At 35.4% G+C, this 21,345-nt stretch overlaps 1 protein-coding gene across 1 annotated transcript; it reads right to left on the reverse strand.

Moving 5' to 3' along the window:
- Positions 1 to 1,811: 1,811 nt before the first annotated feature.
- Positions 1,812 to 20,403, reverse strand: LOC140782734 (uncharacterized). Its single transcript, XM_073129466.1, has 13 exons — positions 19,975 to 20,403; positions 19,399 to 19,515; positions 15,529 to 15,593; positions 10,392 to 10,497; positions 10,230 to 10,301; positions 9,229 to 9,288; positions 8,940 to 9,069; positions 8,653 to 8,846; positions 8,319 to 8,503; positions 7,835 to 7,962; positions 4,109 to 4,383; positions 3,577 to 3,817; positions 1,812 to 2,683 (listed from the first exon to the last, which is right to left on the reverse strand). The coding sequence occupies exons 1-13, from the start codon at positions 20,245 to 20,247 to the stop codon at positions 1,917 to 1,919; spliced, it is 2,613 nt and encodes an 870-aa protein (XP_072985567.1). The 5' UTR covers positions 20,248 to 20,403; the 3' UTR covers positions 1,812 to 1,916.
- Positions 20,404 to 21,345: the final 942 nt, after the last annotated feature.

A 21,345-nucleotide genomic window follows, 5' to 3' on the forward strand; every position in this document is an offset into this window, starting at 1 on the left:
TAGATATTCTTTGCTTAGATTATTTTTTAATAAAATTTGGCTTCTATCTTAAATACTATGTGAAAATATTAACAAATCAGTCATGTAATAACCACTTGTATTTGGTGGTGGGAATTTCAATTTGGTATCAAATTCAGGTTCGCCAAATAATATAGCAAGTCATTCATAATACATCCCATTCAGGTTGGTGTAGAAGATTTAGAGGAAAATTAATGACTTTGGGTTGTGATTTACATTACTGTGTGACATCAACTCAATCTGCTGTGATATGCTTAACGATATTGGACAAATTTAGAGAATTCAGCTAGAAAATTGTACTTTGGAGGACAAAAATACTCATATTTGATTAGGTGATCCACGGATAATTAATCTAAATATCTTAGTCTTTTGAAAGAACTTAGTAACTAATAACTTTAGTTATGAGACTTCCTGGTTAGCTGTTTCGCAATACAAGTAACTCTAGTTTTTTAGATATTGAAGAGCGGTTGGTATAATTTGGTACAAATATTTTGAGAATTTTTCAACTGAGAATCATATATTGGTAGAAATGGTTTTGCTATGTAAATTGCTTTAATTATGTAAGTGGTATTTCACTAGTTTTTTGGACTCGAAATGATGACAATACTATTCTCTGATAAGTATATAGATTCTGTAATACTTAAAAACTACTACATTTCTCACAGTGAAGAAAATAAAGCTCAAATAATTATTCGTGAACACACTTACTTCTATCCTCGATAATGGTCGAACAGCACTAACGAAATGCTTTTTCCATGAAGAAGATAACATATTCAATACTAGTTTTACTCTCTTAACAATTGTCTTCAAGCTGGTGCAGAATAATATGAGCTCCATATTGTGGCTGCACAGTTATAACAGTATAAGGAGCATGAGCATACGAAGGAGATAGCTGAAAAGAGAAATTTTGGAGAATAGAAGCCAAAGCCATCTTTGCTTCAATGATAGCAAAACTCTGGCCCAAGCAATGCATTCATTCGGAACTACTTTCGACGCCTTGGAAATGCCTTCCGAAAACCTCTCTGGGTTGAACTCTTCAGAATCTTCGCCCCATAATTCTCGATCATGATGGATAAAAATTGTGGGCAGCAAGATGTCAATGCTGGCAGGAAGAGTAAACTCTCCCAATTTAGTCTTCTTCGTAGTTTGTCGAACCAAACAGATTACCGGTGGGTACAATCTTAGAACATCATTCAGTATATGTATATATGTATCATAGTAATTTTAGCTTCAAAACGACATAGGGTTAATGAAAATCTAAAAATTGTAACTACTGAGAATTTCTACTCATATACTACCCCTTTGTTTGTTTCTATTTTTTCATGGATTTGATCCAGATTGATCGAAAACTATCCAAAGTTAGTGGAGTACTTGAAGTTACCAGTTTCAGATGGCTGTCAGACAGATCATGGCTAAAATCTATCTAACCTGGATTCAAAATGAATCGCTTTCGACCAAAATGATCCATTTCAGCCAAACCTCAAACCCATCAGGAATAGAGCCTACTAACTTGCCCAAGATAAGCTTGTAAGCGTCCTTTTGCCATAAATTCATCATATTATCTATCATATTTTTTGATTATTTACAAGCCAAAAGCCAACTCTCCATGGAGGAGCTCTTTTCCTTTTGAAACAGCCAACGTTCAAGTACCCCAAATAAATATTTCTATCCTGTTGTAAGGTGATGACATTTCTGACTCTGAATGCCCAGGTTGTAGGTGTGTAGATTTATTCACTAATAGAATGATTTACATCTCCAAAAAAAAATAAGGCTCAACTCAGATGTATAAATAATTTGCCAAAACAAACAGAATTAATACCAAGCCTGCAAAATTAACGATACAAAGTGTCAGGTTTAATTATCTACATTGCTACTAGCACAAAAATTTGATAAAATATCTAATCTGAATCTGAATCTGGTTCACCAACAACGATATCTGGTAATGAATCCAGTGACTCAGAGTCAGAATCATGCACCTTTCCCTGGCTGAAGGCAGTAGAGCTTTTTGAAGCATATCCTGAACCATCTTTAAAGTCAGACGTATTGAGTGATGGAATGGCATCTTCAGCTGAAGTTACCGACTTAGAAGGAAAATCACCATCATCTAGGCCTTTGGATGTATCAATCTTATTGCTGAGACCGCTCGGATTGTTTGTGACCAAGTTATGCACCATCTCATCCTCACAAACTGCTGCAGCAGCAGCTGAATTGGTGTTCTCCAGCTTATTCAACTTGACGATATTTTCTTTTCCCTCAATGCTTGGAGATGGCATTTCCACATCATCATTGTCCAAAGGCTGCTCAGTGCCTCCTACTTCATCATGATCCTTGAGCATGTCAGCTCCTGCATGCCTTCCTGCCTTGGAATTCTTCGTTAAGCTACCAACAGTTTGATCCTCTTCACCAGGGTCCAAAAAGTACATAAAATCATCCTCAGCATCATCTGTGGCTCCCAGGTCAGCACTTAAAGGGGGGATCAAGTAAGGTTTCTGATTGCCAAAGACTGTACCCTCTGGGACTTTATTGATGAATCCTTCAACAGATGTATGGCTCTTGGCATTAGGCAAGTCCATTAGTGAGAGGGCCCGAGGATGGATAAGAACATCCAAAGCCAATAATGCATGTGCAGAAAATGCTGCAAGCTGTGTTCCAGTTTCTAATTTACCTGTATAAGTAAAAATAGCAAACAATTTACAATAGAAACTAGGAACTGGTCTAGCAAAAGTAGTTTATTTAAGAAGCAATCTGCAGAAGATTGAATTCTAGACTTCAAGAAAATATCAGAATCTATTAATCATGAGCAGGACTTTCCATCTCATAAAAGGTGATGGAATTGCAACTGTGCTGCCATCTCCCAGCTCAAGTAATTATGTGCATGCATTCATACTTGAAATAGGAAAATTCGTGCTTTTGATTGTCTAAATGTTAAAGATGCAATTAGTACTTCCTCCAAGACATATCACCAATAATTTTCTGAAACAAGAAGACAAATATATAACTCCATCGCATGATTTTTAAGAGAAAAATCCAAACATGAGGAAGATGCCTCCCTTTCTTGGGGACCTTAGGAATGCAACAGAGGTGGAAATAAACGTTTTGTGCTTATACAAATGTATAGTTTAAAAGATAGACACAGGTTTCAAGGTTCTGGAGTAAGACCTAACTGAAATGTAATGCACAGCAAGGATAGGTGGCCCTAGATAGTTGAACGCTTATGCAAGGTACTATACACCTATTACCCTCAGCAATCTAAGCACAACTGAAGCTAGTTCCCATGTAGCCAAAAAGCATGAACTACTTCACAAAATATAATACCTGAAAAGAAAAATAAGTAACAAGAATATGATCCCTTCATTCCAAAAAGGGCAACACTTAAGAAATGGATATACTTTACTATTTATCTGTGCATGTCAGTTTCAGAAATGCAAATCTATTTGATAAAAGAGGAAACATGTTTTAAGCATATCTTGGACTGTTGCAATTAATCTGTTGGCTTTTCATTCATCCTTTATCCCAGTGAAAATTTAAAAACTTATAGATGTGTGCTACTAGTGTTACCTCTACGAAAAAGCTCAAGGCCTTGTGATAAATAAGGGCCGTGATGATCAGAGGATGAGAGCAGAGATGCTAGTAGGGCCTGTAATGCTGCAAGCTGAAAATCTACTTGGGAGACAGCTGGTTCCTCTGAAATGGCAGATTTTCTATCATAGCTCCAACCCGCATCAAAGGCATTAGTTGCAACATTTATCAAAAGGAGGTCCACATCTGACCTCCCTCTTTCCAGCTTTAAGGACCCACCCTGAGCAATAAGAAATGAGTCAATTGTTTTCACCGCCTCAAAAGAAACTAAATTCATGCAACAAAGCGCAGAAGGAAGAATAAAGTCCAATGTAACAATGAATAACTCAAAATTTCTGGCTGTGCAAGATTATACCAATGTTGCATCTAAATAATGTTAGGGCATGAGGAGAAATTAAAACAAATTAGTGTCTTCACAAACATGTCCTACGAAGAACCATCAAGAATTACATAAGACGCTAGCTACAATGATGTAAAGGAAGGATGAAAAATATTTGAATTTTAACCATACCACAGTTAAAAGAGTTTCCAATGCATTCAGTGCAGCTATCTTGACAGATAGTGGAGTTGTTGGTTTTCTGCTAACAGCCATTGTTTCAAGATTAACACCATTTTGTATCTGTGATGAGGAAACACGCTTCCTCTTCCTAGAGCACCTCTGCAGTGATGCCTCATTTACTACTTTTAGTGAGTATGTACTCGGAGACTTTGAATCGCTTCCAAAACCATCATCCAGATCAGCAGAGACATTGATCATTATTTCTTGAGCTACATATAAAGCCATCCCTGGTCAAGAGCCCAACCCTATGAATTAGTAACAAAACAATTTAAGTGCAAAGAGAGATACATGAGGAGAGAGATACGAGGAAAATAAAAATATCCGAGATACATAGCACGATGGAATATCCATAGATGCAAGGATTGTTGTGCCAGAGGCATGTCGTTCTTGGCTCAGCACATTACGTATTGTTGGCACATGCCATGCCAAACCGGCGTGTGCGAACTAGATAACTTTGGCATGCCCAAAGAAAAATCTATAAACCTCTATAGGCCTTAAAATAGGTTTTAGGGGCTAATTTAATGTCCTTAAGCACTAAACACATAAAATTAGATTCTAGTCTCATAAATTTTCCCATTTTAGGGCAAATAACTTTGTGAAAACTAAAAAGTTCCTTTGATTTCTAAATTTGAAGTGTAATTTGTATCGGTCAAGCACTAAAAATCAATCAAAAGATATGGAAAAGACTCCAAATTGGGTTTGTTTAAAGAATATGTTTTATTTTAGCAGCATGAGTAGACATGGGTGGACAGCCATAATAGAGTATCAATGTTGCTACTTTGCCTGATCCATATCTATTCATACCAATTGGCATGATGACATAATAGAGGATAAAGGAAATTGCCGTATTCATATACAAGAATGTGAATTGAAGGACAAATATACAAAATTACAGACTTTCTGAAGCACCATAACAATAGTCCTGAACAACGATTTAGAGTGAAATGACAATGTCCTCTAAATTTGGCAAAATTAGAGGCACAGGCTATAATTGGAAAACATAACTATGGTGACCAGAGGTTCAGGTGGTTGACAAGAATAATAGAATCTATTTTTAATGTAGGAAGTCCATTAGAACTTTCTAAGATTTCATTCAAAAAAGTGTGCATTGCTTAGCTACAATTCATATCATTCCATATCTGGCTTGAGAAAGCACGGCTACCAAGGATGCATTTCAAGCATGAAGTCAGCTATCACACCAACATTTTAAGCAAACTATGGTAACATCTAATGCCAACAAATGGCACGGAATATTGTCTTGTACTTCTTTATTTCCTCATTTCTTCTCTTTTTTCTTTCCTTTTCCTTTTTTTCTTTTTGGCATAATCGATAGCATCCTTGAATTACACTTTTCCATGTCACTAATGACAACAAGACGCTAGCAATCTAAATGTTTAGCTGGGTAATAATTTCCTTTAGAGCGTGTTTGGTTGATAAAAAATGGCAAAATAAAGTGGTAAAAGTTTCTAGTGAAGTCACTTCTAGTAAATCACCATGACTTACAATGTTTGATAAAAATTGAAAGATTTTGATGAAAGTGAATAATTGTAATAATTAATGATGACATACAAAAAAAATAAAAATGTGAAAAGTCACTCTCCCGTGTTTACAAGATGAAGTGAAATGAGCCATCAGTGGACATGTTTAGTTGCAAAGAAGGGACGGGAAGTGGATAGTTTCAAAAATTACCCCACTTTCTATTGTTTAACAGCAAGAAGTGGGTAAGGAAGTGATTTTTCTAACTTTCCCTAAATTAACGGACTTCTATAATTTTAGCCAAATCTAGTTTCTCTCTTGAGCAGGGGAGTCACACTTCCTAACTCTAATTCCCTGATCATTAAGTTCCCCATCTTAAGCCACCACTTTCCTAATTTATAATCTCTTCATCTTCCTCTTCAAGAATAAAATCCATCAAAAAAGATAGGAAAGAATCATACTACTGTTAATTGCAAGTAATATTTGACTAAAATTTTATTTTAATTAGCTATCATCATTAAAAAAAATTTAAATAGAATCATGGTACTTCTGACATTTTTTAAAGTAACTTTTTTTTCTTTTATTACTTGACATGTATTACTCATCATTTTAGATGTATAAACACTTTTCCTAAAATATTTTAGATCCACAAAGGTGCACCCTAATCATTGTCCTTTTTCTTTCTACAAATAATGATGATTCTAATGTCAGATCCAAGATTCCAAGTATCCGAATCGGGATCGAAATCGGGCGTCTGAAAAAACGATACGTATCGGTCGTATCGGCAGTATCGGCCTGTATTTTAAAATAATTTTTAAAATACAGAAAAATTCTTAATTTTTTAGAAAAATAATAAGATATAAATAAAAATTATTCATATATAAAGTCTAAAAACTAAAAAATAAATATTATGTTCTCAATTTCTATTTCTCTCCCTTTCTACTACTCACTCTCTCTCCCACACAAATTAAAAATAATTCTTACTCTCCCATTAATTCTCTCTCACTCTCTCTTATCAAACTCTATCTCTCTAACTCTCTCTTATCAAACTCTCTCCCTAATTAACTCTCTCTTCCACTAACTCTCTCTCTCCTACTAACTCTCTCCCTTTAAAAAACCCTCCCTCTCCCTCACCGACTACCATCTCTTTCCCTCTTTAACATAGTTTTTTAATTTTTATTTTTTTCTCCGCGTCTCTCTTCTCTTCCCCCTCTCTTCTTCCCTCTCCCTCTTACTGCTGCAACCCACAAACTCTCTTTCTCCCTCTCTCTCTCTCTCTCCCTCTCTTTTTCCCTCTCTTTCCCTCTCTCTTGCTCCATCTCTTTCTCTCTTTCCCTCTCTCTTTCTCTCTCTTTCTCTCTCTTTCCCTCTCTCTCTTCCCCCCTCTCTTTCCCTCTCTTGCTCCCTCTCTTTCTCTCTCTCTTTCCCCTTTCTTTCTCTCTTACCCATGCTCGTCTCGAGCGGGATCGGCCAATACGGTCAATCCCGACCCGAAACAAATCGGGTATCGGTCAATCCGTCCGATACCCAACCAAAACCAATCAATAGATTGGTTTCGGCCCGAGATCGGGATCGGCCCCGATCCCTATCTGTTTCGACCGATCCTACTTCGGATCGGCCAAAACTAGGAACCATGGTCAGATCTACATTTTCCTAAAGAACTTTTTATTTCTAAAGTACATTTACTTGTCATTTTCTCTCAAGTACTTCATATTTACATTTAGCCCAAAATCATTGTCCTTTTTCCTTTTATTCGAATCATCATTTTTAGTTTTAAGATATTTTCTCATTAATATCTCCTTACTTTCAATTTTCTTGTTTTCAAACTAAACACCAAAAAGTGAGAAAGTCTACTTTCAGTTTTTACTGCCCTCAACCAAACAATAAAAAGTAAGAAACTCTAAGTTTCAATCTTACACTTTTTGGTCTCACCAAACAATAGAAAGTGGTAAGTTTTTGTTGGGAAGTAAGTTCCCTAAGAACTTCTACTTCTTGAGACCACTTTACTTCCCCCACTTCTTGACAACCAAACATGACCTTTAAGAAAGTGATGAAATTCAATTACTACATTTTTTTCATCCAAACACTTAAAAGTGATAGATTACTATAAAATTTTCACTTTCTTTTTCTACTTCCCAGCAACTAAACACATTTTAAAGATAAATAAGAAAAATAAGACAAATAGGAAAAAGAATAACCTACCAACACCCATTGAGATCAGCAATAACTGAACGACAGAATAGACTTTAACCCTCAGGGAGGGCAATTTAGCTCTCTTAAAGTATTCTCTTAGGAGTTGCACAACATTAGCAGCATGAGGTAAGAGTTGGCTGCAGGAAAATGAGAAACATAATGAGAATATGCTTAAGTATGTCAAACTATACTACACACTACACAACTACATAATCAAGATTAAACCAAAGTTGACAAGAAGGTTAGGATTGATAGGTCAACATAAACTGTTCAACACAACATCAAAATACGAAGTCCCAAAATACTTTTGGAGAAAGAGTAGGTACAAAAAGACTATTCAATATGAATAACTCAAATAATCAATAAGCAGACCTTCACAAAAAGAAAATATGAAGGAGAGAAAACTAGTTCTACAGTATCATGGAAAGAAGAAGATAAGTATGTCAACATAGAATCACAGTGTTTGGTCCCACTAGAAGATTAATCATCTCACCTCTTCAACCCTTTAATAATTGCAATCAAAAGATCCAAGCAGTCCATATGAAATGAAGGAAGTACTGAACAGAGAAGTTCTTGATGCATGGAGGTTGTGAAAGGCAATAGGGCTGTGTGCAAGGAACCATCTAACAAGAGGACCCTTCCTACCAAAGCAAGCAAAGGGCGAACAGGAACAGTTACCTATTGGCCAATAGACATGTAAAAGTTAAATTAGTAGCATCCAGAAGACCAAAGACCAATAATAGGTATTCTGTAGGTATCCACAATATTTCAATAAAGTATACGATTGGACAATCTCTGACATAAAATAAAATAGATAAATGACCAACCTGAACAGGGTAAGGGTTTGTCAGCATATCACAACAGCAATAAATAAGAGTAGACACCATTGGGACAACAGACCCATGAAGGCTTCTGGTTGCATGGTCAGGTTCTTCTCCATACCTTAACTGACCTCCAAATAGTGGAGGGGGGTCTTTTCCTGGGGGAACTAATAACTTCATAACCTCAGAACGTTTATTTTCTGCAGTGCACAAGTGTTACTAACTGTTAAACCCCAAGAAGACTAGAAGAAGAGAGAATATTGAATACACCAAAATTTATCCAGCATGATTACCTTCCTCTAGTCCCTCGAAAGCATCATTAAGAAGCATAACTATAAATATCAGTATCTTTTGCATCATCAAGGACCAACTATCTTCATCACCTCTCACCTGAGGTAGTAGTGCCAAACTTCTGGCAAATTTCTGAAGCAATAACAGAATATACCATCATTCTCTTTAAAAAATAATATGCTAACAAAGAAAGATGGAGATGAGCACATAGCCAAGAGCTTGTCTGCTTCATATTTCAATCAACAAATAAATAAGAGTGGTGCTCAAGTTAAAGGAATCTCTTCACCTTACCTTTGATATATGCACATTGCATTTTGTGTACATAACTTTTGATGAAAGACCAAATTCAACCTGCCATGTATTTATATTGAGTTAGCGTCTCATTTTAGTCTTAAATAAAGTCAAAGGTTAACAAAATTTGTAATATTTATCATTTTCACATGAACATCCAGATCAAATTATTAAATACTATGAAAGGTCAGATAAATCACCAATTCCACTGCATGGCTATTGAAAATATTGAAGAAGTATTAGCTGTTCCCCATTTTTCTTTATTTTAAAACTCAAGTACTTCAAATAAGTATCTGATATGCGTCTTTGAAATACATGACAACTATTTTATCTGCTACCAACACTGACACACAGAACATGAAAATATCCATGCTTCCTGATTTGCAGGGTTATATTTGCCCCAGTATCTTCATGAGAAGATATAGAAAGAAAATGCAGAATTAATCATCTGTGGCCATTATGATCTTAAACATCTTGAGGGCGATTGAATAGAGAACAAAGGCCAAAGAAGGTATTGAATCCTAAAGTTCTTGCCATTGGTATACTTCTACTTAAGTTTAACTAGCAAAGTAAAGCAAGAAAGACAGGACCTTACCTGATTATATTTTCCAGGTTATGTTAGTACACAGGCAGATATTATCTTAATTCTACTTAGTTTAAAATTTTATAACTTATATGTTGCTTCTAAGATGCATTTACACTTTTTAACATTTAATGACTCTTGCTCATCTGAAGATTCCACCTCACAGACAACTCAATACCATGACATTTGCAGTCAACAAAGTTAAAATTGCATTAAGATTCTTGAGAAAAGTTCAATCAAAGAGGATAAAATAAAATATTTTTTAAAATCTGAGGGTTGTAGCACTTTTCTTTTGTAAATGTCAATCACATAAAAGTGCACAAAATATTGCAACAGAATGCATTAAAAAAAGACAGACAAATGAAATGGTAGAGTTACTTTCAGCAAGAACAAAATGAGGGCCGAAAAGCAATCTCACATTGTCATAGTACCGATTGATAGATGATGGATAAAATTTCATAAGCACACATAATAAATCAACTGCTCCTTCCTGGATGGATAAACAATAAGATTCTTAAAGTTGTAGTCAGTAACAACCAGGAAGCAACATAAAGAAAGTTTCTTGAGAAACGAAACAAACCCATATAGCCACTTGACCATTCTCATTTAGCAACTGGAGCACTGGTTGGACAAGCCTCCCAGCAAGAGACGTCGTATCTTTCTTCAAATACAAAAGACCAGCCAACCTGATCACAAGAAAGAATACCTGGGAATATAATATTTAAAAAAATAAGCATAAAAAAGTAGCACCATCAATTTATCATTCCCTGTAGAAATATTGCATTAGAATATGGTACTGATATGGCAGCTAAAATTTGGCATAATACAGTGGTGTAATGTATGTACTGTGTGTAATAACCCAAATAAAAATAAATAAATAAATAAATAGTAATAATAATAGCAATAAATAATCATAATAATAATAATAATATATCAATTAAATTAAATGTATTAAAAAAATAGACAAAAAGAAAAAGAAAGAAAAGAAAATAATAATAATAATAATGAATTAAATTAGTGTTGCATGGCACGAGCTCATGCCATGCAGGTTGTGGGCGCGCAATGATCGCGCCCACAATCGCCGGCCCGGCCAACAAGGCCGGGCCAGCTGGCTGCGGCGGCGCCGGGGCCGCCGCAGCCATCGCCTCTCTCTCTCTCCCTCTAAATTTCTCTTCCTCCATTTCTCTCTCTTATGGTCTTACGCACTCTATCTCTCTCTCTCTTGCCGACACCGGGCCTACTGCCGCCGGACCCCCCCCCCCCTCACCGTCTCTCTCTAGGACTCTCGTTCTCTCTCCCAATCACCTCTCTCTCTCTCTTTCGGTCTTACTCACTCACTCTCTCTCTCTCTTGCCAACGCCGGCCTACCGCCGCCGCAACTCCCCTCACCGTCTCTCTCTATAACTCTCTCTCTCTCTCTCTCTCTCTAAGACTCTTGTTCTCTCTCTCTCTCTCTCCCAATCACCTCTCTCTCTCTCGAGCTCTCTCTTTCTCTTATTCTCTTATCGACGCCAGCCTACCACTGTCGTCGCCGCCGCCGAAGTGAGCCTCCGTCCCTTCCCTTCTCTTCTTTTTCTTCTTTTTCTTTTCCTCTACTTCTTCCTCCCGTAATTTTACCTCTTCTCCAGCAACACCTATCTAAATTACTTATTTTATTTAATTAATCTAAATAAGTTTTTTAAGATATTTAAAATTTTTCAAGAGTATATATATATATATTTAATAACATGGTTATTAGATAAGTGTGATTAGTGTAATTCAGTTAATTATAATTATAGATATTTGTATATAAATATACCTTTAACTTCATATATTTTTATTATATATATATACAACTTATTATACATTATTATGCATGTAATAGAATAGTAGGCTTACTTAATGTTTATATTATATGATTAAGTAAAGATTATTTTATATGCAATTCTTAATTGGTTTAGTAAGAGTAGTAGTCACAAAATAATTAAAGTATAATTATATAATATATGTACTTGTATTTTAAATTGTATTATTGTATATGTAGCTCTTTTATTTTTTTTGTTATCAAAAGAGATTAACTATTATATACTTAATATATAATTAGCAAACTAAGATTTTATAAATAAATCTAAAATTAGAATATTAACATATTAATATTATTACAATTAAATATATGATATAAATCAAATCATTTAATAAGAACAAAGAAGAAATTCTAAACCTAATAAATCATCATATGTTACACAAATAAATCTTAATTGGATAAATAACTAACTTTATATTTACCTAAACATTTTCAGATCTGAAACCCCTTATTTGAGACTCTATAGACCCAACTGGTGATGAGTTGGCACTCGATTGACAGATGTGAGGGATACGTGGTTTGTGTTTTCTGATCAAACTATGAGTAATCTTATCCCCTACACGTCTTTCTCAAATTATGATATATTATATATTATGTACATGCATGTTTTAGCCTCTAGTATGATTATATGACCTTATCTAGAGATGATTTCAATCAAGCATATTATATCATGCATTTGATTAGATTGATCTGTGATATGAGTATGCTGGTGATATATAGAGATGATTGGAGATAATTATACTGTTATAATTTTATGTCCAGTTGATCTGTAGCATGAGTATGCATGTGTTGACTAAATGGTTGGAGGCTACATTGCATCATTTTTATCTTGATTCTTGTTCCATCTAAATTCCTGTTATGCATTGACTTGTTATCGTACTAGTTATATACATATGATATGTCATTTAGAACGACAACATAAAATGTGATTGATAGGATAGTTGATAGAAAGCATGAGGATACCCGAGTGGGCCCGAGGGCTAGGACGCGCTTGGTGAATGATTGATCACTCGACATAGTCGCAATCCTGTGACCTTACGTCTGAGGTCGTTAGTCTGTGTGACCAGCAGACATTCGGACACATGTCGTTTGCTAGGGCATATATGGCGAGTTATCCTCATGAGGTTTCTATCAGCTAGAAGGGTGCCCATTTTGGATGGATGTTGACACTCTAGCGGGTGGTAAGATATGATTATATTTGAGATACTACTTGCGGGTGGTAGAGTATGCTCTGAGTACTAGGTGTTGACTATATACAGTGGTCTAGTATGATGATGACATATAGAGCTGACATTGATGACTGAGATATTGAAAAATGTATATGATTTTATTATCATCTAATTACCTAATTATCGAGTGATCAATATACATCATATATGGTTGCATTTGGTATAATAGCATGGTCATAGTCGGCATGCATCATGTGTCATATTTGAGAGAGAGTTATGATGATAGTATGACATAGTGATCTGTTTATTTATTGTCGAGGATTATATACTTTTATCAGTTATGATATGTTATCTACTTGTCATTTATATATTATTGAGGGTACATTCATATACTCATTCATGACATGATGCTCTTTCTGATTCATATTATCCAGTACATGATTTACTCTCTGTTTAGTATCACTGATTCGAGATAAGGTTTATTCACTGTGCCTTTTGCTCATGACTCTTTTTATTTCTTTTTTAACCCTCTCAGATATGTGTACATGATAGCGACTTGAGATATCTTGAGGAGATATTTTAAAGCGATAATGAAGTGAGCTATAAATGCGAGACGGTATAGATGATAGTTTATATAAAAATTGAGTTGTACCAGTATTTGATATTTGTACTCCTTTGTATTAGACGATTTGTATAATATAGGTCAAATCATAGTGTTCTCTTGTATTAATTATTTTAGTTGTATCTTGATGGTTTGTCGTGGCTTGTGTAGGTCATGCCAGATTATATAACTGTCTAATATGGTTGTTGTGGACTTGGGCATTCATATGCTAACAGGTTTATTTGGTTGATAGTATGATTGACCTCTGAGATGGATTATGTTGAGTGTGGATTTATTTGGTAATAGATTATGTGAACATGGATATGTTAACATATTTTATTTGATGACGTCATGATTATATGTGCACAGGAGTATATCTGTGCGTGATGGGCCCTGCCCATCCTGCCGCGTGAGCCCCGCATACCATGTGAGCATGTGAGCGTGCACGTGCCTATACCGGGCGGGGGCATTACACTGTGACTGCCTTACGTGATTGGTACAACCTAAACAATGTACCAAACAAACCATTGCTGCCAAAATTTCTTGTCTAATGGAATTCCAATAGCATTAATTTCATATAGATCTTCAAAAAATTTGGGTGACAAACACCAACGTGGTACATAATCTTGTCTAGAAATGAACATGTTAGTAACAAACTGAAAGAAGAGGAAATAATAAGTTAAGAAATAAGTCTAAGAACTGAAAAGATATCAATGTTTTGTCTTTTAAGGAAGACAGAAATTTTCCGAAAGTGACAAAAACTGAAAATTCATGCTGAAAAGGAGTGGCTCATTAACAAGGAGCCAATATCATACAACTATAAGAGTATGTTTCGATATCTACAACTTCTTGGTTGTACATGCAAAATATAGAATATGTTCAATCATGAAATACGCCAAACTATTGACTGAAAACTAGTCAAACAAAACATACATAAGGTTAAACAATTATGAATACCAAGAACCATCAGACTGATATGCATTAGTTTGCCAATTTATACAATTCATATATATCTAAATTATTTTCAGAATTAAAAGCATGAGTTTACTTAATATAGACAAATCACTCTAATCATCTCATCATTAATAGTATCTTGTCTCACAATATTAGAGAAAGTTATGCTCTGTTGCCACCTAAGTTGGAAATCCCCTGCATACTGTATGTTAACTTAGTTCAACCCAAAAATCAGGAAAAGGATTGGTATAAGGTGCAGGATTGAATCAGCATTTTCATAAGTTAAATAAATTTGTTAATTAGCACATATTAGAGCATCTCCAATGCTTGCTCCATATTTGGAGCCTTTGGGCTCCAAATATGGAGCCAAAAATGGAGCAAGAGCCGGTGCACTCCAATGCACCGGGCTCCATATATATTATAATAATAATATGATATATATTATTATATTAACTATTTTAAATTGCTTAATAGATCATCTTAGCATTATTATTTTTTATTAAAAAATATATGGTTAGAAAACTCTCATCGAGATCTTTAAAATAAGATAATATTCAATAGTTTTAGAATTAATTTTAAATTACTAATTTTTTAATTAATCGCATCGAAATAATTTAATATTAGACTCATTTTTATAAATAATAAAAAAATTAAAATTAAAATTAATTCAAAAATAATTTAATATTAGACTCATTTTAAAGGTCTCAATGAGACCTTTCTAATGGTATTATTTTTATTAAAAATCGATTAGTAAAACTAATTATATACTCAGTTTAACTAACTAAATTATTTAACAAAGGATACAAATGGAATTAAAATTATTGAATATAACACTTATTGGGCAATTTTGGCATTTTCAAAAAGTTGATATGACAAATGGAGCCCGGCTCCATTTTCACGGTGGGGCTCCAAATTTGGAGCCCCACTATTCATGGCTCCAAATTTTTAGCCCCATTTAAAGCTCGGTTGGAGCTCCACCGGGCTCCAAATTTGGAGTTTTGGAGCCCGGTTGGAGATGCTCATAAAAGAATATCGAAGAGGGTTCTGGCAGATGGCTCAACCACACAACTATTATTGTGAGCATTAATTTAATATTGAGAAATATTATTTCTAGTACAGAAAAATCTTTAATGTACCATATTCAACAAACCTTGTGAAAAGATCAGCAAAGGAAGCACAAGAAGCCACTTTTACATAATAGGTACTGGATGGCAGCTGCTAATAGAAAACAAATTATCGTTAATACAAGGCACCTCAAATATTGCACAACACTATTTGCAATATAATAAAAAGATTTCAGCAAGAATATTGCATCATGGATCAAATATACTGATATATAGATGTCAAAACATGTCAAATTTTCTAGATAAGATGGACAGTATGGTGGCATCTCTCTGTTAATCTTCTAAATCCTGTATCAAAGTTAATGCTGAAGCATGAAGTAGCACAGCTCATCCAAGCTGCTATTCTATTGAGAATCCAGTGTTTTAAACGGCATTCATGATGGCTGCCAGCTCACGCTGCATATGGTATATGCAAACCAAGAATGTGGTTGGGCCACATATGGACCGTATTGTCAGTCCTCTGTGAGAATGGTGCCTCCTTTAGCCGAGTTAAATTGAAGGAGACTATTACCTTTCATTTCTTATCAAATCTAGAAGGTTCTCTTTGTGAAAAGAGTTAGTTTGCCTGCCCATGTAATGATCTATATCAGGAAATCATATTGCATTGGTCAATTACTTATGATTTATAGATTAAATGCTTATTTATCTTACATCTTAGTAAATATTAGACTGTTTGTTATGAATTTTTACTTCCTCAATTAAGAAAATGCAAGTACATAAGTACACCGATATATATGTGTAGACATAAATATTTACATGTATACATAGTTATTAGAATCAGACCAAACTAGGTGATTGGACTAATAAACGAGTGAATCATGCCCATTCCACTATAAAACTGGAAAAGGAGTCGACCCAGTAAAACCCAAAGCTTTAATCGATGCCCTAGTGACCGAGCATTGTTGAACCAATGAGTTCAGAATTTATACAAAAGTACCTAACAGTCCTAACATTTAATTATTATTTACCCTAAGGGTAATTTAGTCCTAAAATTAAACAAAATTGTAAATATTCTATCTTAGATGATAATAGAGAATAGCAATCAACACAGTGAATTTGATTCTTATCATAGAGATGAGCAAGATAATCTTAGTAGAATTAGAGTGGAGAATGTAAATGTATTAAAAGCTTTTGGGAATACATTTAACCATGGTCCCAAAATCAGCCAATCTCTAGTTGGATCGACCATGACCAATTTCGATCCTGACTAGAAACCAATCTAGTGATTAGTTTTGATCAGGATCGGCTAGTTTTGGCCGTATCGACTGATTTGTCTCGACCGTATTGGCCGATCTATCACGACCGTATTGGCCAATCTGTCGTGACCGTATTGGTTGATCTGTCTTGATCATATTAGCCAAAACTATTTTTTTTTAATTCAAGTTGAATCTAAAATATATCTATCCTAAGAGGCATGAGTAATCGATATCATTAGTTGCCTTCTTTTCAAGTTTTCAACTTTTATCATATCTCTCACACACACTCTCCTACCTCTCACACTTTACCAAGTTCATCCGATGACCAATCCAGTGAGCCCTCTAGCTACTCTGCACTCTAATAAACTCAAGTGAGCATTTTCTTTTCTTTTCTTTTCTTTTCTCTTTTCTCTCTCATCCACTCTTTAACTCCTCTATTTTTACTATTGTAGAACAACAATGAGAAAGCAATCTCCCTCTTCACTGTTGTTCTGCAATAATAATTTACAAATATACAAATTTGTCAATTTCAAATCGAAATTCATTATGGTTTTGAGTGTGTTTTTTTTTTAATTTTTAGGCTTCATATTGATAAATTTTTATTTTTTATTTTTAATATTTTTCTAAATTTAAAAAATTCTTGTGCTTTTTTAAATTTATTTAGAATTTTAAGTAATTAAAAATAATCCAATCCGATACGACGACTAAACATGATCATCGTGCTGGCCAGGTCGAGTTTAGGTTGAGCATTTCGAGCCAACCGGGCTTAAGTATTTGTTTACAGCCCAACCCACTAATCACTCAGGCTAAGCCAAATCCAGGTCGGGCTAGAATAGTCTAGCTAGTTACCGCCTGTCAACTCGTAAGAGATCGAGCGAGCTAGCCAGGCCGACTCGACCTAACCCACCTTTTAGCTATTCTTAGAAATTTTTTACCTGTTAGCTTTTTTAAAAAAAAAAATATTTATGTTCCTCCATTTAAAAATATAATAATAAATTAAAAAATTTTAAAGGTGTGCTTAAAAAACTTGTAAAACGGTACGACCAAACCAAAATTTTCATTGGTTTTCACTATAGCAAAACGGGCAGGCCAAACGAGCAGACTTCCGGGCCGAATCGGGCGAGCAAAGGATAGCCCGTGCTGCCCATGGGTAGTTCGGGCTCAGGCCAAGCCGGGCCTAAACCAGGTCTGGGCCGGGCTTAGCCTGGTCCAAACTGGGCTGGGTCGAGCTAGGCATGGGCGGGCTGGGCCGTTTGATTAAGTCTAATGACGGCTGATACGATTGATACATATCGTTTTTTCTATCAGTCGATCTCAATTCTGATATCAAGTTTTTGATGAGATAGATAATAGCAACCAAATTACCTATTTAGAGATTTGCACGAATTGGATTAAATGGAATAGGAGCACTCAATAAGTTAACCGAATGATAGTTGATAGATCTAATATGATATAGTTCTATTATAAGCCATAGCCTTCGAGACAGCTAAATTCTACTATGTTTTGAAATTTTGTGAACATCAATTTTATCAAATGAAGTAGCCTTTATCTCATTTCTTGTTAACAACTACAATTATGTGTGGAATATGTTTAGTTAGTAACATACTATTGTTTTATTATTCAGAAATTGATTGATATGTAGCTTGCTTTTGATGTATTTATACATGTAAGGATTAGTCAAAAAAAGGTTAAACAATAGAAGACCTATGATTATATTACTTTTATAGATACTTTTTGGGTTTTTAGAATTAGTTAGAACTATGTATACATTTTTTAAATATTAAATTATTTTAGATAAATCGATAGTCCAATTGGGTAACCCATGGGTTGAAGCTTTAAGACACAAGCTCTTACCGAGTCAAATGTCCAATTTGATTATGATAAATATGCATGTATGAGCTATGTATCCTAAGCATATTCCATCCTTACTTTCAACATCTATCGTATGGTGTTCTATATTGTGTTGCAACCATTATCCCTTATCTATATCTGTATCCATACTTCGTAGCAGTTGACGTACCAAGAAAGAATGTTAGTGATGTTTAGTCTCTAGCTCCTGGATAAGAATGGTCTACTCTCAAGATCCCAAAGTCCGCAGCTAAGGGAATCCCTAATCTTTCCTCCCATTGGAGAAGCGTAAGAAGTATAGCCCCTTGGAACTATATTTATAGTCATGATCATAGAAGAAAGTTAAGAAGAGAATGCATGCCCCTAAATCTCCCTTTCTAAGGACAATTTACCTGAAGATTAATACTTTTGATGTAGTGGAGTCAAGGGAGTGCCCTAAAAATATAAGTTGACCTTTTAGCATATAGGGCTACATATAACAAAAATACCAGTTCTCTAGTGTTTATAAAAGGGGGATTATAAAAAGTAACAGATGATATGCACCTTAAAGAACTTAAACCTCCATGAGGCAGTAAGGAACCAAATATTCAACATCATATAATTCATACAAGCATTCTTCTTGTGGTTTTGGAAAAAAAAGATTACAACAGAAGCCAATGGGAGATGCCTCTAAGAAGCATTCATTCTTCCCAGAACAGGGAGATAACTATATAGCATAGATAGGCATGGGACCCCGGAAATTAATATAACCTATACATTTGATTTGAGACTCTGAGGAAACATGAAAAACAATCTAGCAAGAAGATTCCACTGAAAGAGAGCATCTAAAGCACAACAGTCAATATAAATAACCTGAATAATTGGCAGAAGTCTCTCAAACCAAAGAGAATATGATGCTGCCAGACGATCAGTGCTGCACTCTGCAATGGTCACGCCTAGTAAACAAGTGCCCGCCCAACATTTGTCTGGCTAGATCATTTAAAATGACAAAAGATCACAAAAGATGGCATAAATCTTTTACTCTAAAGAAGTTGAACAAAACATAACAAAGAGCATACAAGTGAATATTCGCAATAAAATCTCCTTGCTCAGGTGTTAGACAGCATATACATGGCATAATTTCCACAAGAAACTCTAGAAAGCAATTCACCTGTCCTTTTCCGAACAAATATCAATTGTCAAACATATAAAATTTCCCGAGTCATCTTAAAACTCTTTTTTTTTCTTCGCACATGAACATATGAGAATAGCAAGGTCAAAACCCAGCTGAAAGGTCGAGTCTTGCATTTATCAAGGGATGCAAAATAAGAGAAGAAAAAACTCAAGAAAGGAGATATTTTTCTACCTATTTCAAATTTTCCTAGGTCAAAATCATACTCAGAAAACTAAAAGACACTCTATATATGATTTAAAAAAAAAATCAACTACCATTGCACTGGAGACAAGCGAGAGGACGCGATCAACCCAGGCGTCGAAGGCAGACCGCCACGCCTCGGCCAACTTCTCATTGGGCGGGTCAGGGATATCCTCCGAGAGAAAGCCGTGGGTTTTGATTGAGGCGAGAATAGAGGAAAGCTCCGATAGGTTCGGAAAAGGGTGCTTCTCGTCGGCGCCGGGGAGGCGATCTCTCACCAGAGAACGAAGAAGGCGAGGCTTGAGACGTATGTCGTTTATCCCGCCGAAGAAGTCAGACGCCGCCATTGGAGGAGGACCTCTCTGGCCGATTATAAAAAGGGGAGAGACGGGGTTTAGTACTCTCCGATGGGTGATGGTGATGCAAAATATGGCGGAGAAACAAGAAGCGAAGGAATGTTTCACACCTCCACCCTAACAAATAGTTTCACACCAAAATTCTCTAAAAAATAAATCACATAAACTTTCATTAAGTTCCAAAGAAAATATAACGAGTCTAAACCTACAATGAAATTAAGCAAAAAACACCCTACATAAGAAATAAATAAAAGAAACACTAAATAAATCAAAATCAGAACCAGATCTCTATAGGAGGGATCATTAACTGTCGGTGCCCCCTGCGCTGGTACACACGCCATCGTGTCCTATCAGTGATGCCCGCATCATTCTCCCCGGGTGGGAGAGAAGTCGACTCCGTCGAGTGTGCTGCTCTGCTGCTCTCATACTACTCTAAGGTATCAGGGTGATGCACCTCCAAATTGTGACGATCAAACCATGTGTCATCAGGTGTAGGCCGTCCTTTCCAACGTACTAGATACCGTTGGGATCCACCTTCTCTAGTTACAATAATTTCATCATCTAAAATTTTATCAATTTCATCTGCTGTGTTAGGTGGAATATTGGGAAGTGGAGGTAAAAAGGGTCTCTTATAAAGAGGCTCATGGGTAGGCTCAGTATCTAGTGGGTTATCTGGAGTAAAATCTGGACCTTTATAAGCTACTAGATCCTCAATATTAAAAGTAAAACTGATGCTGAAATCACTAGGGAGATCTAGAACATAAGCATTATCATTAATTTTCTTGAGAATTTTAAAAAGTCCGGCACTTCGTGCATGCAACTTTTTGACAGTTCCAGGTGGAAATTGTTCCGGACGTATCCGGACCATCACAAAGTCTCCAACATTAAATTATTTGAATCTCTTTCTTAGATCAGCTCGAATTTTATAATTAGTATTATTTTAAGCAATTATGTTACTAATTTCTTTATGCAAGTCATGAATATGTGATGCGAATGCAGATACAGACTCACACAACCTATGATAATGGGACATAGGAATGAGATCTATAGGTTGTCTAGGTTTGTAACCATATACTACCTCAGTTGGAC

The sequence above is a fragment of the Typha latifolia genome, chromosome 2 (genome assembly GCF_019914945.1).
Source record: "Typha latifolia isolate L0001 chromosome 2, TyphaL0001v2, whole genome shotgun sequence".
Classification (NCBI taxonomy): domain Eukaryota; kingdom Viridiplantae; phylum Streptophyta; class Magnoliopsida; order Poales; family Typhaceae; genus Typha; species Typha latifolia.